The sequence below is a fragment of the Nipponia nippon genome, unplaced genomic scaffold (genome assembly GCF_047370975.1).
Source record: "Nipponia nippon isolate SJK-2023a ecotype South Korea unplaced genomic scaffold, ASM4737097v1 scaffold_9, whole genome shotgun sequence".
Lineage (NCBI taxonomy): Eukaryota > Metazoa > Chordata > Aves > Pelecaniformes > Threskiornithidae > Nipponia > Nipponia nippon.
Window position 1 is genome coordinate 20,144,199 of NW_028262413.1, and position 24,808 is coordinate 20,169,006.

General features: G+C 45.7%; 1 protein-coding gene across 5 annotated transcripts in view; it reads right to left on the reverse strand.

Annotated features, from left to right (window-relative positions):
- RBM6 (RNA binding motif protein 6) overlaps positions 1-24,705 on the reverse strand; it is a 59,690-nt gene extending 34,985 nt beyond the window's left edge. For 2 of the 5 annotated variants that reach the window (XM_087743322.1, XM_087743318.1), the window contains exons 1-8: positions 24,643-24,692; positions 20,249-20,353; positions 19,585-19,694; positions 16,213-17,551; positions 15,360-15,449; positions 14,323-14,392; positions 14,128-14,214; positions 1,524-1,597 (exon numbers count right to left, since the gene is read on the reverse strand). In XM_087743322.1, coding sequence (XP_087599448.1) covers positions 1,524-1,597; positions 14,128-14,214; positions 14,323-14,392; positions 15,360-15,449; positions 16,213-17,551; positions 19,585-19,628 — 1,704 coding nt within the window. In that variant the 5' untranslated portion in view covers positions 19,629-19,694; positions 20,249-20,353; positions 24,643-24,692. Of the gene's footprint in view, positions 1-1,523; positions 1,598-14,127; positions 14,215-14,322; positions 14,393-15,359; positions 15,450-16,212; positions 17,552-19,584; positions 19,695-20,248; positions 20,354-24,560; positions 24,587-24,642 lie in introns of those variants that run through there. The other 3 variants (XM_087743320.1, XM_087743323.1, XM_087743321.1) reach the window with 3 other exon arrangements.
- Positions 24,706-24,808: the final 103 nt, after the last annotated feature.

Genomic DNA, 24,808 nt, shown 5'->3' on the forward strand with positions numbered 1-24,808 from the left:
TGGTGCTTATAGGCTCTTTGCTGTAGCAATGGACTGAATCTGATCAAGTCAAACACCTGTCCAAGTACATAGGGATGCTCCAAATGGGAGAAGGGGCAGAGCAGGCATCAACGACAGGAAAAAGAGGAATTCCCAAATTCCCAGGTATTTGGGAATTGCTCTCGCATAGGGAGACATTATTTCATGTGAGCAGAATTGAGGAGAGAATATGGAGAGGCCTTTGGTTAAAAGGAGTGTCGTACATAATTACAGATTCCCCAGTGACAATAAAATAAATTGGGAACTGTAGCAACACTGGAGGGGAAATAAAAGTTGCCACTGATGGTAGAAGTAATAATTAATTCTGGAGCCTTCTCTCTCTGTGCTCCCCACCACCACCCCAGTGGGAATGCACCAGGCTCTTTCCCAGCAACAAAATTATTTCTGTAAAACATCTCTGTAAGTTGCAATACCTCTGTAACTGAAAATAGAGGCAAATGCAAGCGCTTAGTGGGACCTTTGAAACCCCAGCTGTGAAGACTCATTAACTGTAAGTACATTTTTGCAGATGCACAGCTCTGAATCTGACTCACGACTCTCCTCCCATGACAGCAAGACTTGGGATTCATGTGAAAAGGCTTTAGATAATTGATATGGATTCTTACTCAGGAAAATTAGGAGGAAGAAGGCAGCAGAGAGGAGACTTAAGGGATGTAGTGAAGGAAGGGGGATCAATCGTTCAGTGTTTCTTCTTGAGTGATCCATCACCTGCAGTTTCAAGGCATAGGAAGGGGGCTGTGAGATAGGAATCTATGTTTTACCTAACAAATTTTATGCATCTTGCTCTTATGTGGTGGACAACAACGCTAGCCTCAAATACCAGGTCAGAGTAAAGACTCCCCTTGGGTACTTATTCACTGGGGATTTAAGCCATTTTGCACTTTTAGGGGCTGGAAATGTTCAGATTTACCAGGTGCAACTGCACGGGTTGTCCTCATGTTTGCAGCTCCAGCTTGCCAAAGGACAGGATAGATATGGGGGAGACACACAATTAAGAATCTCTCCCACACGCAAGGCATATGGAAAAGTGGAGCGTGCAAGTCATAGTTGACTCAGAGCTGCATACCAGAGGCCTCACCTACAGTCACATGTGTATGTGTGTGCGCACACACAGCCGTTTAATGCTAGCAGAGATCTTTCCGACTGGATTTCAGTGAGAGTACAAAAGCATCAGGGCCAAAACCTGCATTAGGAGTCTGTCAGCCACCAGCCTCTGACTCGAGCCAGTGTGCCGACATACGCGAGGGAGGAGGGCAGACCATTTGGTGTCCAGCAGCTCTTTCACACTGGCATTTCTAAGCTTTTTACAAGTTTCTGGAAACAACATTTAAACCGCAGTGGTGTGTGTATTATACAAGAACAGATCTTCCTTTGAATGGTTCAAAAAAAAAAAAAAAACAAAAAACAACTCATTGGCTTTCCACCACCCCACCAAAAAAAATTTTAAAAATCTTCTAGCAGCATTGACCGAAGTTTAAAGCAACCTGGTTGGCTTCCATGCATCCGATGGCCTCTTCCAAGAGTGAAAACTCCACGCAGACATAGCCATAGTCGTAACCTGGGGACAGCATTTAAATACAGACGGGAGTCATGTTAGTGCCTTGTCATAAAGAAAGCCACATTAAATATTCAATTTCCCTTTCCCTCCAATGACAAACCCTCTAACCACCACCCCTCTACTCCAGAATGAAAAGGAGAGAAATCAGGGACTAGCTGGATGATGATTAACTGTGCAGTTTATCATGAATGTTAATAGTACAGTGTTCCCACTTCCCCTTACACAACCCAGTGACAGGCACACCCTTCCTTAGGGCAAGAAGTAATTGCTTTGTTTTTTTTTTAAAGGCATAGTGATTTTCCATTGCTAGTTTCACATTTTGTGCTACCTTGGAGGCAGCGCTCTCCAAAGCAAGTGTTGATAAGTCATTTTGAAGTACCTTGCTGCAAATGTATTTTACATGAATAGCTAGCATTTTAATTGGGCAATATTTCAGAAAGAACTAACATGATTCCTTTGCCTTTGATATTTTTCCTTCAACACCTGCTTACTTTTGAAGTCCTTGTATTACGAAAAAGTGCAGTGGAGTAGGAATGAAAACTCGAACTTTCTCATTTTGGTATAGATGTTATTGCACATGTAACAAAAGGGTGTGGGAGCTTAAGTTTAGATGCAAGAAACTAGAGAGCCTTTACTCTTCTCACTCCTTGGAAAGCCATCATCTCAGTCAGTGGCAGAAGGGACCCACTGATTCAACTGTGTACTCCAGCTACCCACAGTAAGGTGCAGGGTGAACACTACGGACGCTAAGACCATACTGAAAGCCATCCTTGATGTTGAAACTATCTCCAAGAACTGAAGTGCTGAGGAACAACCTAAAGTCACAACCTCACCCTTCACATGCCAAGGCCACCTCACTCCAAAACAGTGCCTTCCAGATGATCATGGGCTGAGATGCTTCCACACGGACAAACAGTGAGAGGAAAGGCTTGGTTCCCTCCTCCTGCTGCTCTTTTGGTTGGTTAGGAGCGAGAGAAAAGCCAGTCTGCGTGTGGACTGTACCATTTTAGGCACCTAGCTGTCCTGGTGAAGAGCTTGTCTCCTCTCCTAAAGATGCACACCTTAACACCGGTGCCTTCAAACCAGGTACGTATCTGGTTCCTATTGCTTCAGCCCCTCACCTTCCACGGGAAGGTAACTCCATGCACACTTCTTTCAGGCAAGGCATTCCAGTCTGCTGGAAAACAACTGCCATCTCCCCCAAGCCACTCTCCAATTTTTCCTTCTCTGTTTCTTTACCATCTTTGTACTTAACCACATCAGAGACAAGGCCATACAAAACTGTTTCATCATCAAACCCTACCAATTTTTTAATTATTATTATTCTGGGAGCTTTTTGCACACTGCTCTAACGACACAATCCTGACTTTGCACATTTGCCTTTATAACAAGACTCCAATTTGAATCCAGCTCCTCCTCTACCTCGCATAGGAATTTATTTCCCCTTTCCCATATTATTTTACTCAATATAATTACACTAGAGGGAAATTTATCAATCTGGGTGCTTTTCAGCTCTGTGAAAGACACGGGCCAGCAGCACGCCATCTGTGGTGGAAGGCAGCTAAAGCCACTTGATATTCTTACATGAAGTGGGCACCTGGAACTAGAGGTACGGTTTCAGCTGGCAGAATCGACAGAACCAAATTCACCCAGCTGTTCCCATAGCATCCATTCTGCTCTGCAGTTCCAGCCCCACTAAATCACATTTTTAAAATGAAGCAGTCCTCCTCTCTGCAGAAGAGAGCTGCTCTCCAGGAGCAGTGCTGCCCCTTGCTGGGAGACTGTTTTGCATTCTGGGCAGACACCTCTGCTGCTTCACGGCGCAGCATGCAGGCTCACACGGTACCTGTTAAAGTCTTATTCAAATCCAGAAAACTAGAGTCACTTCTCTCCCCCCTGATCAGGAAAGGGCCGCACGAATGATATTTGTCAGCCTGTAAGGCTCCTGATTCCTCTTCATGTAGAGGATTTTTGAAAGCTGCTATGATCAGCAAGCTAGGATCAGAGTGCCATCTTATTTCCATGTGCATATGAAGTAGGGGGTCTCCTGACAGACAGAAAGCAAGATTGCAAAAGTTTTCACTCTATTTGCTCTGCAAAGAGAGGCAGTTTACATCCCAGTCCTCGTGAAGTGAATGAGTGGTTTAGATGTGGATTTAATCCAGGATGATACAACTGAGTGCAACGCTGAATGTTATACATAGATACAAAAGCTGAAATGCTTGGAGGAACGTACGCTACAGGACTGTTCCAAGCATTATGTGGAGACAGTTAAGGGGAAGACCAGCACACTTCTCCTTGTGCACTCTCTTACCTCTGCCCTCCCCCACCAAACTCACCCCGTCTAATAAGCAGTAACATGTACAATGAGAACCAAAACCAGAAACTGTGGCCCCATATCCTGCCAAAAAGCAGCTTCGGCCCAGATGTTCAGCTCTTGTGGTCAGGTTGCAGAGAGACGCAGTGTTCTGCAATTCACTATGAGCTGTCCTTGCACAGACAGCACCGAAGCAGTGGCGCAAGAAGAGAGCAGCCTGGAGCCGCTGCTCCGCTCCGAACCGCTGATGAAGATCTGTGGGGGCTTGACACTTTCCCCTGCCCCCAGATCCAGCCCTTTGCATAGATCTGACAAGCATGCTCAGTATGCGAGAACTACGGAGTAACATCAGCCTGGGACAGTACGGCACCCCTGCCCTGTCCCCCTGCCGCCAGCTCCACGAAAGCATCCTTCCATTTCAGACCATGACGGAAAGGCCACTGAAATGGAGGTCTGTGGAACAATGGCGCCGCTACAGAGCACCTTCAAAACGCAATGTTTGCTGATTTTTCCATGATCTGCAATAATCACATTACCCAGAGCACAACGCCTGAAACAAAACCAAGTACTTGAAGCTGGTTCTTAAGGGGGAGCAGCTAGAGAGGCTCCTGCCACCAACTGTTGTGCCTCTTCCCTGCCTCCTCTGTAGGGCTGGTTCAGCTCTTTGTGTCAGCAGCTGAGCTTGCATATTTTTATTTCTAAAGCCTTCACACAGTTTCCCTGTCAGAATGCAGCAATTCAGCTGCTGTTTCCAGAAGCAGGGCAGGGGATTTTGACAGAGGCATGGGGCCAGGCACCTCACGGCAGGAATTGGTTCAATAGGCACCCCAAGGTAAGTTGACATCCCCTGTGAATGAGAGCTCTCAGACACTCACTGGTATTCTTCAGGTCACAATAATAAAACCAAAGTGATCAAACCAGCAAAGCAAAATCACTGCTGAAGACTACAGCTTGGGTTTTTTGACTCAAGGTGGCCTAAATTCACAAGCAAGGTTTCACATGAAGATATAAATCCTGGTATCTTCCTAATTTGACCCTTGACTTATTGATTAATACAACACTACAGTTTCAGGATCCACAAAAAAGTAGCATGGAGTAAGAAGTGCTTTATGTTTTGGCAGAAGTATGTGTGATCAACACAGACTCTGTCAAAAACGAAAGAAACCAGTATTTCCCCCCACGCAACCTCTGAGCATGCTGCAGCACAGTTACACTGTCCAAATGAACCTTCCAAAGGGAACAGTCCTCCAACACTTGAATTCATCCAGATTTTGGCCCTAGCATAGCCATGAAACATGCATGTCCTCATCTCCCCCCATGTTTGAGGTCAACTGTGTAAAAGGACTTTCGTACCTTATTTAACTACTTCCTCTCAGTTGCGCAAGTCTACAGTATCACAGGCTGTATACGACGGGTGAAACGACAACACAGGGAGAATGTGCACATAAAATCCAGAGGACTTCTGTTTTCCCTTAAGTGCTTCTCTGTATACACAATCCTTTATGGATGTTCCCAAAGCACGCTCGGTTGTTTTCTGCACTGAAAACGGGCACGATTGCTTAATACTTAGGAGTAAGGACACATTTAGAGCTCCAGGAAGCTGCTCTGCAAACATTTGAATAAGGAATATTTTGCCTCTGAAACAGATGTGTTTTAGCAAAAGGAATTTTGACAACAAATAGCAGGTCCCTGTTAGCATGCCATGGTTTGGCTAAAAATCCTGAAAGCTTGACTTAAAATTACTGTTCTTTGGCTTCGGAAAAAAAGATCAAAGACTTGGAATTTAAAATAAAACTTGTTTCTCTACACACACAGTTTCTACTGAACAACTGACACATAGTAATGTGTTATTTCATGATAAGTTTGTTATGTCAAAGATCTAAATAAAGGAAAACCATAATGTTGTTCTGATAGGGGCTGTAAGCAGTGTGAAGACATCAAAAAAACGTCTCTGGAGTTTTTGGAGGCCAAGTGAAAAGATCACGTAATGACAGCAGCCCTGTCTATGCCAAACCAAAGATACTTTTTGAAAGAAGGCATGATGGCAACATGACGAAGGCATCTAATTCGAGACATGATCCAGCTCCTTGATTCTAGGAATGAGCACGCAGTAAGTCGCATTACTGCCCACCCCTACGAGCTGAAGGCAGTAGGTAACCTTATTGTAGAATCATTCTTTAAGATCATTGAGTCCAACCGTAAACCTAACGCTGCCAAGTCCACCACCACTAAACCATATCCCTAAGTGCCACATCTACACATCTTTAAGTCCATGGTGAACAGTCACCTGCCTTCTCAAAAGCAACTGCTACAAAACCCGTCTGCTGTGGTGCAATACAAACGTATTCTCTCTCCTCTGGCCTGAAAGGTAAGAAGATGGCCTCCTATTAAAGTAACACTGTGTAACAGGTTGCCAAAAGACACTATGCTAAACTGAACAGCTGGGCCAACTGCAAACGTGGTGGAGGGTCCCTGCACCTGCCAGATGGGGCCAAGCAGCCTGAGGGCAGAAGATGATAATGATGGAGTCTCGGCAGGCAGAGAGCTTCTCAACCATCCCAACAACACTTCACTTGTGTTTTTTCCTGTAGGATGAAACAGAACTACCACAGAAGAAAAGCATCTGCAGTTTTGGGCACTTTTAGGACTCGGAGAGATAGCACATTGAAGCAGAGCCATGGCCAGCCTGCTGAAGCAAGGATATTCTTGCTGCTTGCTGTCTCCTGAGACAGCATGGCAGAGCAGAGTGCAGCTGGGGAAATCCTCTCCAGAGTTTCACCCACGTTAGAGAAGAAAGTTCTATTGCTTCAAAGGCAACTACGGCATAAAGTATGGAATGGATATGGAGGACTTCCACACCCCTTGAAGGAATCTGCAATCTCACACGCTGACCTTTGCACAGCTCGGGTAGTGCAAACAGGATTTTGCACACTGTTCTCGAAGAATCTGCTATTCCTCGGTCAACAGAAAGAGCTACCTCATCTGTGGGAGATTTTGGCAAGATGCCCATAACCCCATCCACAAGTTTTTCTGTTTCCTCCAAGGAAAGATGCAGATGTAGGTCATCCATACTAAAGACTGAATACCTCATCACAAAAAAATACTGGAAAACACAGGGCTGTCTCTGTATCTCTGTGCTATTAGTGTACTATTATTAGCAGGCATAAGATACTCAATGCTTCCAAGAAGACAGGAGCTCCTGAACATGCACAGTAGTGGCTGTATCCGTGCTTACAGAGCGAGTCCTGCCATTGCAGTGAGGATGGGCAACAGCGTAGTGCCTTCCGTGGCAAGCAGAGAAAATAAAGCTATCTGCACAGTCTGAAAACTTGGAGGGCACCCCCACAGCATGGCGGGGAACGATGGCAATCTATCTATGCTAACACAAGCTCAGAAGCCAAAACCAAGAGCTGGTGGATTCTGAGTGTCCATAAATTTGTCAGATCTCTTTACTGCACAGATAAATTGGTGTTCAGAGCTACTAAAGCTGAAGAGCTGTACCAGAAAAGCTTGCTGTTGAATACTAAACAGGACGATCTGCAACAAGCCATGTCCCCAATTCCCTTCAAAGACTGAGCATTTACAAGCCACACCTGGCTGCTAGGAAAAGGCCTGCCACTTTATACTGTCCCTCTGCATAAAAAAGTACATTCTTATGCACTCATTCATAACAGCGCTGCACCAGAGAACAGCACTGAAACCACAGGATATGAAACAGCTATATTCTGAAAGGCAGAGCACTACAGTCCATCCTGCTCCCTCCATCCAGGAGGACAAGACCCAGAAAGGACCTGCCTGAGATGCCCTCAAAGGCAGACACAGGCAGCTCCATAAACTACAGGAACTACAACAGTCAGAGCCCCAAATGGTTGTCAACCCTTCTTGGCCCAGAAGGAGGGTAGTTTGCACACCAGCACAGTGGGGAGGAGGGAAAAACCCGCAACACTAAGATCATACACACCGTAGCTTTATTAAAGAGAAAATATGACATTATACTTGTACAGAAACCTGGAATCCAAGGAAGGCTGGGGCCATCACAAAACTCCATGAGAGGACTAGAAGCTGCATACATGGGAAGGTGCTGCAGACAGCAACCTGGTTTTAAAATGTGAACATGGTCTCCAGGATTTATGATCTGTCATTTAGCACAAATGACTCAGAAAAGCAATCAATGCAATAATGTCAGCACACTGTGAAAAGCCTTGAAGTTTTGTGCTGGAGATGCAAAAAGGGTGAGCACATTTGTAAACACGGTTACAGACAGAAGGATTCTGCATGTCAAAAGTGCTGTGAGCATGTTTTATGGATGAATGTGTTTGCCGCCTTTTCTGTTGAGCAGGCCTTATAACACCGAACCAAGGTTGATCACTATCACAAACACTGACTTAAAACAGATGTGTACTTCCTGCTGCCTAAGCCACCACATCACAGATGAGGAAAGATGGGCAAGAACGCCTTTTGCTTCCAAAAGACAATGCACTACTGCCCTGAAATCAAGCAAGACTAGCCAAAAGCCTACTGCCCACACAGCTGGTAAAACTGGCAAGGACTGGTATCGATGACCACGGACTAATTCCAACTAAGCGCTTTTTAAATCCTGACCAGGCTATTCTGTCTACAAACAAGAATCAATAGCTTCACACAGATCAGCGCCGAAGACGTTTCCCCAGCTTCTGAAAGGCAAGCCCCTCCAGACTGAAGAACTCTGCTGATGAGCGGGCGATCTGGTGGCGCCTCAAGAGGAAGCTCCATGTGTGCTACAGCGTCTTGTGAGCTCATGGATGATCACTTCAGCTCTCAGCAAGTGCCTGAGATCTGCGTGCCCTTATTTGTGGCTGACACAGTAGAGTGAGCCGCACAATCTTCACTGTGCAAAGGACTAAACACAGCAACAGGAGATTATTCTTCCTGTGGTGCATTAGCACCAGCCTTCATGGTGAGCCAAGTTGTCTTCTGTATAATTAGCACAACAGGCAAGATGCTCCTCTGCGCCACAGCATGTATTAGAGACATCTCGCATCAACCCACAGCGCATTCTTTGTACCAAACCAAAGAACATAAGTCCTTGTGGGATCTACTCCTAATCAAACTCCATAGGGTTGGTGCCAAGCCCTCTTCGTGAGGAAGGCACTAGCTGGCCACAAATCCACCCCTCAGAGAGGTTTCCCCAAGGGCACTGCATCACTCCTGAAAGGAAACAAAAAGGTCTCAGTTTAGCGCAGTTCTGCCGCACACCTCCAGAAACGTCCCCTCCCCATGCAGAGCAGCAGCTCAGCTCTCCAGCCCTACCTAAGGCTGGAAGCTGCAGCAAGACGGCACCTGTGGCATGCAGGAGGTGGGGGCAAGTGCAGTATTTCACCAGCGCTTCTCACCTCTAAGAGCATTACTAGCCCAAACCCCACCCACACGTACAGCTACAGTGAGGGAGCTAAGACTCAGCTATATGTGGGCCAGGCAAATGCATAGCCATGCCTGCTACCACAACAGCAGGTCTGATTTAAGGGAGAGGAGATCTCACTGCCTTGGGACGCACTCCAGCCATGGAAAATGGAACTTATCCCTAGTATGGAGAGCTGCACCACTCGAAAATCTGTACCAATTTTTCCATCATGAAGTGTAAACTTCTGGACCTTAGATTATGAGTTTTAGCAAAATGCAACACTAAGGAATACAATTTTAAATTTCAGAGGCTTCCTGAAATATTCCTGAAACCAATGATTCACTGTTGTGATATACAAGATATCAGATTCCCTCTGCACTTGGAAGGGAAAAAAAAAAAAGCATCTTTTAAAGGTTTATCTAAGGGGCTTATTAATATTTAACAGGGCACCAATGTGTCAGAGCTTAGTGAGAACAAGCAAGATAATCCAGTTTCTTCTAGGACTTGGCCAAGGCAGTTTAAGTTTAACAAAGGGAAGGATAAGGGGGGCAGTTCCAAGCACCACAAAAGGGCCAGGTCCAGAGAAATGAAACAAAAAATAAATGCTTGTGCAAGAAGGTGGCTAAGCAAGCAATAAAGTATGTTCAGTACCAATACTGCTTGCTAAAACAAAAGCTTTTCAAAATGGAGCAGGCAGCTGCCATTAAGTAGCTGCTAGGTTAGTCATGTTTTCAGGTTACACTACATTTCCTATATGTACCTCCACCACAGGAGGATGCCTGTCCTTTAGTATCAGCCACCTGTATAGATGCAGACATCCCTCTGGCCCCAAGCATTACTGCTGCTCAGAGAGCTCCTCCCTGCTCCCATCATCCCCCTCCCATGAGTGCTTTGCTCCTCAGGGGTGCAGCATTGCATTCCCGCATCCCCACCCAGGGTTCAAAAGCGAGTATTCACAAGGGTCAGAAGAGGGTTAACAAACCCAAATCTCCCAATTTCTGAAATGCTGCACTAATTTAGAGGGTACATAAAGGGGCTGGGGTAGACCTCACTGCTCCTTCTGATTGCAATCCAGCTCACCTGGTCCCTCCAGATCCACTTCACAGAGCTCCTCTCTGCACGTGCTGCTCTCCAGCTTGGTCAGTGTGTCCATTCTCCACCAGGCTCTCCCAGCTCAGCAAAAACTCCTCTCAGTACCCCAGATGGGCTTGTAGAGTAAGCTAGAAAAGCCTCATGGGCTGCCAGCAATTTCTCAGGCTCGCTTTCCCTGAATAGCTTTTCCCGACTGCTGGTACTAACCCTAACACGAATCCTGGTTGGAAAACACACGTTTCAAGCTTGTCCCACCGCAGACTGCCTCCAGGAGAACAATTTGAACAGAAGGCTCAGAGTACGCTTCATGTTTTCACTTATTACTTGGATATCATTGCAGCATCTTTTAAGGGTGAACGACTCATCATAAGCAGCCCTTTAAGATAAAGATAGCTCCGTGTGCTCTCTTCTCCAGGGCATACATGCGTGTTCAGCCAAAGAGTTCTGTGCACATCAGACACTCAAGATGATATCTCAGACTTTGCTTATGTTTGACATTAGTCAGGAAAGTAGAAATAAAGCTTGATGAGAATCAGGCAGAAGGTAAGTTTAAAATACAATCAAAACCAGGACAAGAAGGTCAAAAGATACCGGTTTCAAGTTCCTGGCAGTCAGCACCAACACAAATGCACAGACAGTAACAGGAGAATGACAGACACCGTGCCACCAGTAGCCAGGTGCTGTTACACACTGGACTAACAGCTCCACAGAGGGAGGCCCACACTGTAAAGCCACATGAAAGCCTTGACCCCGGTGAGCAGAGACAAGTACCTTCAGATGGGACAGGGGGAGCTCACAAGCCGTTACCGACAACCCCTTCTCAGAGAGCTGCTGACAAGTCATCACCGCTAGTATCTACCGAAGCAGGAGTACATCCATGGCTCTGCCTCCGCATCAGGCAGCAAGAGGCACCAGCAGATATTGCAGACTAAAGCAGTTAATGGTCCCTGAGAAGATTCCACTATCACCTCAGGGTTTATTCTTTGTAATGATTAATTGAACAGACATGACCAAACACACTTGAGAAGGCAAGCTGAAAGATAAACCAACAATCTAATGCAGTTATTTCTGCCAAGGCTTACACCTTACATTGGAAGAAGCCCTCTTCCCCCAGCAAATGGACTTGATACTTCCAGTCTGGACAGACAGGCATCAATTCAAAAATCTAACGCATGGAAATTACAAGTTAATGTTGCATAGGGCAAGACTATAAAGTCTGACTTTGATATTTTATCATTGTCTGTAAACATCTGCCTTTTTGAATAAATAGAATTACTATGCCACTTCTTAAGGCCTCTCCTTTCACTACCTAGTTGAAAATCTAGACACTGTTTCAGTCTGTGGGCTTCAGAGACAAAATAATCTAAAGAATAAACAGCTTGAATGTGTACCAAAATCACACCAGGTATATTAAGAACAGTGTGTCATGCTCAGCACAACCTTCAGTGAAAATACGCTTCCCTTAGCACATACACAGTGTGTGAAAAGAAAGGGCTTTATAAAAAGAAGTTGAGCTGCTTTTTCCAAGAAAAACCAACCATATATTTTCCGCCAAAACAGAGTCTCATGAAAGATCATACAGTGGAATCATCGTGTTGAAGCTGCTGAGATAAGCTTTATGATAAGCATTATCTTTTCGTGAAACTGATACGAACCTCACTTATTTCGAGTTAATTGCATGTTATTTGTTATGGCTGTTATTGTTCTCCAACAGCTGCAGGCATTCTTCTCTCAAACACACTCAACATGCATACTCACGATTAATGTTATTTTTAACATTTCTGGACAGCACTCAAAAATATACAACCCACTCAGACAGGCTTAGCACACACTCTTCTGAGCCAGGCTGCCGTCATCCCTTTCAGCTGATACGGCAACGCAGCCAGTGGGCCCAGGTGTATCTGACAGACATTAGTAATCCAGCAAGTTTGCTTTTAATTCTTATGAATATTTACATAACACACCCCATCCTAAAAGCATTGTTTAGCCCATGATTGGCCTCTAGTTTCAAACAGGCTTAGGTTTTCAGAAGTTAATATGAATTCAGTACTTCTCTACAGGATGACCTAATGTGAAAAGCTGGATTAAATTTACTACAGCTTCTAGTAACCCAATTTCAAGAAGTTGTTTTCACAATTCAGGAAGCTTTTATTGACCTAGACGTATCCATCCTCTATAAGAAGGATCACAAAGCTGTTTAAACTAGCAGCTGCATTTGCAGCCTCAGGACATAACACAAAACAAAGTCTGTGGAGTATCCATGTAACCCAGAATAATGCTGCACTGCTTAAATTACTGATGTTGACTGGACAGGGTTAAACAACAGCTTTAAATAGCTCATAAAATATAAGCTAATTTTAACGTCATTCTTTCCCTCCCCACAATTGCCAGAAAAACTTAAAAAAAAAAACCAAACCAAACCAACAACAACTTTGCAGCTGAGGAGACAGACTGAAACAGAATGCAGCTTTTGGAGAGACAGCAGAAAACTGCAACCCTCGTATAACATGTGACCACCAGCAGATACTAGGGCTTCTGCACATAACTTCAGACACTATGTGTCATCCTGAGTAGCCTTTGAAATGGGGAATGGGAAGGAGACGACAACAGTTCTCTCATGAGGGCAGTACGTCCTAATAATGCACACGAGAAGAGACTTAGGAAGAGATTCCCAGGTCAAGTTGATTTATTACTGAAAAGTGATGCATTTCAGAAAAAAACAACTGGCAAATCACGTCAGCACAGGCAAAAAATGAGTATGTTGCAATTATTGGGTTGCAGTCAGTGCTGTGGGGGTGACGACAGCCATGCCGTACTATGCTGAGAAAAGAGGAAAGGAAGCAAGAAAGGTTGACTGTGCCCTTTAAGCCCTGCTTGTTGGGCCAGACCAGATTATGTGACACAAGGGTGTTCTTTAGTTCAAAGGTTCACGAGAAGGTTGTGAAATCTCCTTCGACAGCTTCCAGAAACAAAAATATACTTGAGAAATACCCAACTGCCCCAGTTTCTCTCCCCAGCTACTAAACACATAGGAAGCCTTTATATAATGTATTGACACCAAGAATTCCAGCTGCTTCATGTGCAACCCATACTGGTAATAAGAAAAGGCACTGATGAGGGTAGAAGCCTCTGCTTTCCTAGGGTTAAAAAAAACAAAACAAAACAAAACAAAAAACCAACCAACCCAACAAACCCGGTCTACAGGTATTTCCTACCATTATTATCCAAACCAATCCCCAGGACTCACCCTGCATTTCCTACCATCGCACATCTTTGTTCCAGTACAACTTTCTCACAAAGCAGCCTTGTAAAATATTTCTTTCTTCAGAATCCTATACATACTGATCAGAAGTACAGCAAAACTTTATCCTTTGAATGAGGAAGAGCATCCAGACCCAGTATTTGGATATTCGCTTATAAAACTTACTTTTTCTTTTTTTAACCTGTCTTCATACCTAAGAAGGGTAACAGTTTCATGTTACTGAAGGAGAAATGTTAGGATGTATCAGGTTTCCTGAGGACACTATTTGTGCAGGACATGTTCCACAGTAAGACCATCGCAGAAACAAGATGTAGAACAATCCAAAAGGATTTAATAATAATTTTTTTTTAAAATCTATTGAGGAATTAGCCTGCTGTCCCATGTCAGTATTGGCTTTACTCTTGATGGCCAGTAGAACAGCCTTACTATTTTCCTGCTGCTCCTACGTCTCTCTAGAGGCACCAGGACACGTGCTTTACCTCTGAAGTAGCAGTGAGCACAGCCATCAGTTCTGAAGACAAGAGGACAAACTACAAAACTCAGTGGGCATTTTCGTTCAAAAATACCTGCAATTATGGCACGAAAGACTTTAACCAAACTGCCTCAGTGAGTATCAGTGTGAAAAACACTCTTTTGTAAACTTGAAACTAGAAGCACTGGAAAAGCATTCTCACCTGAACTGTAATCTTTCAGTCGCAAGTCCTTCACAGGTGTCCCATCAGGGCCTCGGAAAGCATTGAGAATCTACAGGAAAAAAAAAGATCCACTTCAGTCTCCATAATCAAACCTTGGAAAGTGAAGCACTTGCTAACATACATCTATCTCTCCCCAAGACTTCTTTCTTTCTAGGTTAACTCTGTTACAAACTTATACATTTTCCTGATTAAGTTCCAGCAGTACCTGAGAACTGTTTATTGAGTTTTGGGAAGTATTTTTGGTTTTTGTTTAAATAAGCGAGCACCATTTACACCACAATTCAACTGTGCAAAGGTTTATCACGCTGGTTTTCAGCCAGACAGTTCACCTCTGATCCTTATTTAAGGTCAGAGATGTCTTACTGCCTTTAAAAAAATCAAGGGACATTGGGTGACTGTTCTGAGTGTTACCATCCCCTGATGGACAAGGTTTCTGTCATGAGTTCTCCAGCATCAAGCCTCAGAAGCTCTGATCATCACAGCTAACCCTAGCAAAAACTGTTGCGTGTAGGGGTTCCCACGTCTGGAACTGCCACCAAAAAAACATCCTAATTCAAAGGCTTTGGAAAAGGAGTTTCTTTCACCTTATAGCCTAGACTATTTTTTTTTTGGTTTTTTACTAAAATCAGCTGTAACAGCAGCCATCTTTTCCATCTGTATAAGATCTCATTTAAGCAATTTCAAGTAACTAAGAACGAACAAGTTCACTTATACGCTACAGATCTGAGCCCAAAACATAATAACGAAGTAATACCAGTATTTGGTATATATAAAGCAATGCTGGAAGTAAGGCATGTTAAAAACAGTCTGGAGTCAAGGCTTCTAGCCACCAACACCTCACATGTGACTGCAGAAAAACTCATCACTTCCAGACCCCCCAAAAACCAGAATAATCAGATAAAAAAAAAACATTGCAATCACTTCTAAATCTGGATTTTCCCTCGGGAAAATGACAGACCATCTGGTACACTTAGAAACCTTGATAGAAGTTTTTAGATTAAAAACATCCCACTTACATCATCCTTTGTGGCAGTTTCAGGCACTCCTCCTAGCCGAATGAGCTTGCTCGGCTTCACATATTTGGGACAGGTCCGGTAATCTTGGTCCTTGAGTTCACACAATCAAGATGGTTTTTACAAATGAGAGATGCTAGCTCCCAAGATACACAAACAGTAACAAAATAAAGCAGGGTATAATCCAAAGGCAAAGGCCCATATGCAGACTGGCTCAAATCTTTAACCACAGCACTGCTTAAGATTCAGAGAGCTCTGGAGGACTTGTATTACTAGCTTCATACGCTCATTGAGCTGTACAATGAGATCCAGGTCCAGGAAAATAAAACAGGCAAATCACCTCTCTCTGCTTTCCAGCAGTGGGAGATTCAAATTCAATAGCAGTTATTAACTCAAGTAGTTACCATTACCTTCAGATTCCAAAGTTAACTCTGAAGGAAAACAAAGCATGCATGAGAACAGCCGTGCTGTTCTACGCAGGTCCACCCAAGCCAGTAGCTTCTCTCTGGTAGCGCTCATAAGCAATGTGCAGGAGAAAATAACAAAATAAGTTCTTCTATATTCTACTTCCCCCCAACACCCTCCCTCTGTCTGGTCATTTTCAACTTGGGGACTTTCTGAACCAAATCTGGTTCTACATATTTAGAAATTCTCATTTCTCTTGAGAAGGAAGTATTTCTGAGATAGGAAGGGTGCCCATTAAAACAACCTGGAGCATGAGGATGACCTCAGAGAAGGACAGTGAATTAGGACAGAACTGAAGTGACAGGATATGAATGAAAGACTCCTTCTCAGCTCCTTCCATTCTTTGGCCAACACACATTTAACAGAAACATCAACTGACAAAACCACCTACCTGAAGGCTCTTATAGGGTCTAGAGTCTTTGCTGGGTTTTCCTTCTGAAAACGACTTGCCATGTTCATAATCAAACATCTGATGCCCTGGCAGCCGGTGATCCACATCGCGATACTCAATGTTTCGGTAGTCAGTATCTTGCCTTCCAAGGAAATCCAGGCCACCTTCACCCTTTAACCCAAGATCAGAATCGGATCTTTGCTGCTCCCCCCCAGAAAGCTGCTGCTGTTGCTGCTTGTTAGCAAAGGTCTGAGGTTGCTCCTCTTGGTCCTGAAGAGTAGGAAGAGGTCCACAGCTATTTTGGAAATTGTGTGAAGTGTCGTCTTCAAGAGCCAATCCGAGGGATTCCTCTTCTCTGGTTGGTGCTTCTGAATGTTGAAATTCTCCTTTTTGGCTACCAAAGGGAGTTCTATCTAGACCAAGTGCAGACTCCTCTCTCTTGCTGGTGCTTAAACCAGAGCCCTCTCTTTCTGCTAAAGGTACAGTAGATTGGTTGCGCCTAAAATCTACAAGGCTTTGATCCACAGGAGGCATTTCCCTATCTGAAAAGTCCATAGGAGGAGCCATATCTCTGCTCCTAAAATCCTGATCAGACCGGGACCTGTGCCTATTTCTGAAGTCTGACGACGGTGCATTTCTGTTTCTGAAGTCCAAATCAGAGGTGCCCACACCCCTGAAGTCCAAATCAGGTACATCCCTATTTCTGAAGTCTGAATAGGAATGCTCTCTGCCCCTGTAGTCTAACTCAGACACATCTCTTGCCCTAAAGTCCAAATGAGATCCATCTCGACCTCTAAAGTCTAGATCAAAAGACCCCCTTCCCCTGAAGTTTGATGGAGGTTCATCTCTGCCCCTGTAATCCATATTATGTGCTTCCCTATCCCTGTAGTTCATACGGAACGTCTCCCTGTTCCTGTAGTCCACTGACGGAACGTCCCCACCCCTGAAGTCCATAGGTGGCCCTTCTCTCTCATGGAAGTCTCCAGAGTACATATCCCTGCCCCTATACTCAGAAGAAGGTGGCTCCCTACCTCTGAAATCCATCTGAGACTCATCTCTGCTCTGGAAGTCAGATGATGGGAAATCTCTGCCCCTGAAATCATGGTGCCCCTCCCCACCTCTGAAGTCACTACGTGGTCCATCTCTAGCTCCAAAGCTGAAAGAAGGTTCCTCTCTGTTGGCAAACTGAGGATTGAGGAGGCCTGTGAGTGCCTGGATATCAAAAGGAAGTGATTCTCTGCCAGAGAAGTTGCCAGAGTGTCTTTCTTGAGCAAGACTATCAAGGGAAGGAGGATATTCCCTGTTCCACCCGGGAGCAAACCTTTCTTCTTGGCTCCCACTGTAGAAATAAAGACAGTATTATTCATAACGTGCTTAGAGTCTGAAATCTACACAGCAGCACATTCTTCTCTAAACTTTTATAGAGTTGTGTAACAGTCTAAGATCCGCAGAAGATATTGATGTTTGGCAGTTTAAGATGAGGCAGCATACGACAGATGTGAGAAAGTAAACTTGGGTGCTCCCATTTCAGCACAATTTCCAGAAGCACTCAACAGGGAATACCTGCAATATTAATGGGTTAATGATGGTAGCAATCCACATAGACCTGCACTGCAAACAGCTCTGCAGCTGTTCAAGGTTCCACCAGCTGGTGTGTTTGTTCATTAGCATCACCAGCACACGCCTGTGAGGAACCACTTGAGCTTAAGCTCTCCGGGCAGTATGACAAACGGCTAACTTCACACGTCATCCTGAGGCACATAAAAGCAGAGGTTACCAAACACGCTCTATTAACATGCTACAGAGACGCATTTACGCTTCCTTGTGCTGGAGTCTAAACTGGCAAAATGCTGAAAGCTATCAGTTCAAACTTTGAGGATGCCTCACAGGAATATGCCAACAATCAACGTTCAAGATGATCCTGTGCCTCCACACTGGCTGTCGTACATTGAGTTTTCAACAATATAGCTGTGGGCTCTCCTGATATCTGCATAAACCCACTCAGGAAGAGGTTTCCTCTTATGACAGTTTTTCAAAACCCAATAAGGTTCTTTTTTTGAGATAGAGCGACCTGATTTTTCATCTAAGCGAGGTTCCAATACATTTTTAAAAAAATAGAATAATAAAATATCAACACACTTTAAAATAACACCAAATGCTACCCAAATCAGTGGACATTTCCTTAGCAACTACAGCAAGTCATGTTCTTCCTCGAGTTTCACTGCAGAATCACTCACCAACAGAATGCAAGGTGACATTTGCACAGTTAATCAAACCACATACAGATTTCCTAAGCTACATGCCCCTGTTTCACCACCGTATAGAACAGTAATTAAAACTTGGTTCAAGGTTAGAATTCCCCATCCAATACAGTAAAGAATGATGCCCATAAAATCCACTTAAAAATCAGCAGAACAGCACTACTGATATCATCACAAAACACAATTACGTTCCTATCAATACCAGTAAGACATGTTCTGGAGGATACTGGTTTTCGTAGCCCAAATGTCATCAGCTTTCTCAACACATTACAGTTGGATAACTATTTGAAGTATTCTTATTGCGGAAACCTAAGGTATGCCATGAGGAAGTACCTTTATTAAGCTGATATTCAAGTAACGGAGCTGGACATGTGAGCAAAAGATGAAAGAATTATGCACAATAGAGGAAAACCCTAGCTCTTGGCGTCTCCATTTTTTTTTTTTTATACCCAGAGCCCTCTTGCAAACACAGGGCCTAGTAACAACCAGAGGAATATAAAGTAAGAAAAATATCATGCTGTGCAGGTCCAGTTGCATACGAATCTTAAAAATAGTTCCAGTGACATTCAAAAATGCCTAATGAAGGAGCATGGCCAAGAGCATGGGGATATATGGTCTACTTAACCTCACGGAGAGACCTAAACTCTCAAAGTTTTCATAAAAGCCTGTGTGCAATGAAAGTGCCAGTATTTCTGAAGTTAAAGCAAGCACCGTGGTTGAAGAGAATCAACATCACACTATTAGGCGCTTCTGTTCTAGGTCTTAATAGTGCACAGCACCAAAATCCATACGGCACATCATCACCTTAGCTTACAACAGCTAAACTAAGTATCGCTAGAAAAGGTGGTGTGGAGAAGGAATAGAAATACTAAAAGCAGCTGCTGTTAAGAAAAAAGAAATGAAAAAACTTCACAGAAATGCAGAAAGTTACACTGTCACTTAACTTGCCTATTCTTTGGCAATCACACCTAGGCTCCATACGGACCTCGGAACTTTTACCAAAATAGTCTGCTTATGGGAGGATGTGCAGAAATATTGACAAACAGAAAGTTCCTACAGCTTATTGTATTTACGAATGTTGCTGAAACAAACTATACATTCAAATGCTTACCGAAAAGACCCCATTCTGTTGCCTTGTCGATGGTCTCCCCACATTTTGATCTTGTCTGGTAGGTTTCCAGAAATGGTTAATTCACTCTAAGAACACCAAGACAGGACAACCTGTTGAATAAATAACATGATGATAAGCTGCAAGGCAAAGAATACACATCACATAAGAAAAATACTGCTGGTTAGGAGAAGGGGCGCATGGAACATCTGATCGGGATCCACAAATATACAAGACCACGCTGAGACATCAATGAATTTAATTGTTGTGTTTCTCCATGTTCAAATTTGCAAGCGTCAAACGACTTCTGATAATCAAACTGTCAATACGGGTGGGCAAACAATTTGATATCTCCTTTGATTAACATAAAGCTTTCCAACATACTGTGCTGTCTGACACTATTCGGAGTACAGCTAGAAATGTGAGAACACCACAATCTATAAACAAGGACCGTTGCCGAACAACAGTTTGCAATTAATGTTTAATCCAAACTATTTTTGCCAAAAGCTCTTTGCTGTTCAAGGAAACAATCACTACTATTGGTCTACTATGCTTACTCTGCCCTCAAAAGTATGTAGATAACAGAGTAGGCTTTGCCAATAAATCGTTACAGGCACTGTTCTCCAACGCTGCTCTCATCAAGCCGAGTGCCGCAAATAACACTTGCCTCAACAGAGATCTAAAATTTCATCCACTTCCTCCCACCAGCAGAGAAGGTGAGGATTTCCTGGTGATTGCCAAAGCTGGGACTTGATATGGGAAGTACTTCTGCCTTTACCAAAAAAAAGAAAAAAAAAGAAAAAAAAAGGTTGCAGCAGAGCATAGAGCAGAATGAGGTAGCTAGCAACCTGATGGTCTCAAATCTGTTCTGGCGAATCCAGTTGCAGTGGTTCGGGGGGCTGCTGTGCCACCAGACCAAGGTTAGGAGACCTTGGGCTCGCATGCTGCTACAAAGCAGCTCAAAAGCAGGATTAAACTAACTGCAGTGGTTAGGTGGAACAAAAGACAGTACAGTCACCGCCAGGTCTGGCTAGAGCAACTAATGTCAAAGAAAAGCACACAAGATGCTGTTTCCTCTCACTTCCAAAGGTCAGCACTGCCGTACGGGTGGAAGGTCAACAGAGCAGGTTATGACAGACCTTGCACCAGGGACGATTCCAGATGCTGCTGCCAGCAGCCGCCTGTGCCAAGGAGCTAAAGGGAGCTGCCCTGCCAAGAGAGAGTACCCACTCCAGCTGGGGTCCATCACCAGCCAGTGAACGCTCACATGGGAGCCGGGGACAGCAGGGCCTGGCAGGCCTCACTATGCAAGTGCGTGGAGGCTGATGAAGGCAACCTGTACAATCGCCGCTGATCCATCTGCTGTAATGCCATTTCTAAAGAAACAGGTTCTTTTAAGCGGCTACTCGAGCCCGAGAGCACTGGTCTGCTCACGTTTTACACGGCTCTCGATGTAACAGGCACCTCCCTGGACCCGAGGATTTCCTCCACAAGCTCTATCGTTTTTTCTTTGTCAGAGGTGAATCTAAGAAACCTGATGCTGCACCCTCCACGGAGAGAACAGGCGAAGGGAGATGGTTATGGCAGTCATCGTAACGGTTGGCTGTCATCAGCCAGTTCTTTTATCTATGATCTTTTGCAGCCTGCAGACATCTGCAGACCTGGTGTTTCTTGTTCTTCCCTTTTGGATTTCCTCCCCCACTCCAGTTCTCATTAAGTCAACAAGCTTACCAATGCTTCAAAAAAAAAATCGCTCGCCAGCTGGGAACTGTTTGGACATAATATTCAAATTATCAGACAGGGAAAAAAAATACCATTGGATTGATATCAGGCCTGGCATAGATCACCTGAGCCACGCAGCAACATCCACGAGTATGAGGTCATGGTTCAATAACACAGGCAGCAACACTGGCTCCGACAGTCCCCTGTTCAGCCTGATACGATTTGCTCCCTCTGCTCTGCCCTTGGCAATGCGCAATGTGTTAGTTGTGCTAGCTTCTGCTTTTCTGGGTCTGCACCATGGATGACCCTCCGAAGAGAGTTATATTTAACCTAGGTCATTTCAGCAATACGGTTTACTACACAGCCCCACAACACGAGGTAACAGCAAACTGCAGGACAGGGACAAAGACTTCTTAGACTGGCTTCCACCAACGCCAAGATCTCCTGGAGGTACACCCTGCTACAACTGCTCGAAGAGATGCACACTGTGATGAGACGTGTCAGGATTTACCCTTCGGGTAACAGCCAGCTCAGCTCCCTGCTCATAGGCAGATGCTGGGAGACAGGTCAGTGTGAGTAAGGCTGTTTGCCGAAGACACACCAACAGAGCCCGGGGCTGGGGACAGGCCAGCAGCAAAGCACGGCAAAAATCCACCCTCAAGTGCTAGGAATTAGGCACCAGTTAGTTTTGCCATACCCCAGTCACAACCATGCATCTGAAGGAGATGGCAACAAAGGACATTTCATAGTGACGCAGTAACACGGCCGCAGAATGCACAACGTGGTCCAGTTACTCACGAAGCCTGGATTTAGAGCTGTTTTAAGACAATAATTAGCTGTTACAATTATACTGAATATTCAGGAGGGCCAATATGCATCCTGAAACTATGCATTTTATTTCCTTCCTCCTCTCCCAGCTGGCTCTGTTTCCTAGTGGCAAAGCCTCGGCTCCAGTGAAGATACAAAAGGTGAGTCTCAGAGGAGAGGAAGCTCTTTTGTGGTCTTAGTTCATCTAATGACCGGTGGTCCCGCAGCCCCTCCCAGCACATAGGACAGACTGATGGAGCTCCGGATGCTCCCCAGCAATTACACCCAAGGATTTCCTCAGGACCATGACCCTGCCCTCCCAGGCGCACCCCCAGGCAGCCCAGCGCCTAGCACTGCCGCTCAGGGGATGTTCCCGATTCTGCTTTCCAAATGCACATTCCAAGCCTGACGGCAGACTCTTTTGAATCTCTTATTTCAATTTACATCATATTATGGTAAAATAATGGCATTGCACATCAGAAGCATGCAACTGAGCCAGACTAAGAAGCCGGCCGTATTAAGGAATAATTAAAGATTTCTGGCAAGGGGCAGAGTGAGGAATGCCAGCACAGACCTCGAGCATCTCCTCACCAACTTACACCCAACTCTGCACCCTGTTTTCCAAATCTGGGGGGAGAGAGGAAAAACTGGTGAAGGATTAGGCAAGGTGAAGTTTCAGAGAGATACTATTTTCAGAAAAATACTCTGATATTCACAACTTTTCTCCAAACAGATTTTGCCAACGCTGCCAGACTTGGTATTTATAGACCATGAGGAAATCAAACACATAACTACGCACAAGACTACACTCAAAGAACAGAGGAAGTAATTTGCTGCAGAACAACTTTCTGTACCCAGTAAAGTTTTTGCAAGGCTGAAGAAAGGAAAAAGCCTCTGTGAAATTCAGGTACTACAGGAAGTAAAAAAAATAACATTTCCCCAAGCTACAGAAACTGCAAGTAGCAAGAAAGCCTGTTATTTCCAATGTTAAAGATGTCTAATCCAGAACTGAAGACATGTCAAAACCAGGTCACTGAAGTTTGAAATCAAAGGGAGAGAGAACCATTTCAGCTCTTCCGGGTGTCAGGCTGGAGGTTTTCACATAAAAAAAGGGATGTGCGTGCTTTTCAGTTGCATGATGCTTTTAAAAACATGTATTAGAAACAACTGGGTGAATTTCTAACACACACACCCCCATTACTATCCTGACCTTGCTTGTCCCAAAGGACTTCATGAGCGCATTCCCAACTAGGGAGTGCTGGGAGAGACTTTCACACCACCAATGCCCTGCTGGGATGGGACAGTGGATTCTGACTTCAGCCAAATTTCCAAAATTAATACCACGCACCAGCAACAACATCAAACTCTTGTAGTGCCAATTATTTTAAAAAACAAAACATGTAAAACCACTGTTATTGCTCCCAGTAGTTCACTACCACTGCATTACCTGGCCTTCACCAGCCCCCAGCATGAGCCGGGCCACATTCTGCCTGCACCTTAGCCCGTATGTGCAGCCCAAAATCCCATTCAGCCCATCACTGAGCCTTACTATCAGCTAACACACCCCCAGCCCCGCACGCCAGCCCTGATCACCTTTCTCTACATCCCAGTATGAACCCAGCCCACTTTTTGTCCATCTCTTTTAAATGCACAAGTGTTCCGAGACACTTTTCATGGAAACACATACAACATGGTGTGAAAGAAGCCCTAATTTTGATCAGGGGCCTCAGAATAACACAGAGATACCCAGAAACACCACAATCACCGACAACAACACAGGCAGCAGGCCCCAGCGCTCGGCACAGCCGCACGGGGCACCCCGTCGTACTCCCGCAGCAGGGACCGAGCTGCCCAAGCCCACAGTCCCCGTCCCACCGGGGCGTGGGGCTCCGAGGAGGACAGCTGGGGCACGGAGCCGGGACCTGCTTCCTCACAGCTCGCAGCCTCGGCAGCCCCAGCCTCGGGCTATCCCCCCGTCGCGGGTGTCCGCAAAAAAGACACACACACACACATCCATCCCGATGGACTCCACAGGGGGAACCCCCCGCTCCTCTATCCCAGGTGGCCCCTAGGAAGGACACCCCCCCCCCGCACACTCCTCTATCCCGGACAGCCCCACGGGAAGACACCTCCCCGTCCCGAGAGACCCCCAGGAGCCCCCCGCCCCCCCCCCCCGACGCTAAGGGAGACCCCCCTTTATCCCAGGGGACACCCACAGACACACACTCTCCCCGCTTCCCTGTCCCGGGCGGCCGTACGGGAGGCTCTGTCCCGCCCCCGTACCCCGGGAGACGTCCCCGCTCCGCTCCCCTACACCCGAAAGACCCCCGGGAGCCGCCTCCGCTCCGCCACCCCGCCGGCCGCACGGCAGGCCTCGCACCCGCGCGTCCCTCCCAGGCAAAGCCCGCCAGCCCCGCCCGACTCCGCCAGACCGAGCGGCACCCACGCACCGCGCAGCCCCCCGCCACCGCCGTCGCCGCCGCTCCCCCAGCGGGGCCGCGGCCGTGCCGGCGGGGTAGGGCCGCCCCTCACCTCCGCCGCCGCTCCCGCCGCGCCAGGCCCAGCGCAACCACGGCGCGAAACCGGAACTTCCGCCCCCCCACCCCCGCGCGCGGGACTCTGGGAAGCGGAGTCCTACCCTGACTACCGCTCCCGCCATGCCCCGCGCCGGCCGGGCTGCGGGCGGACTCCATTTCCC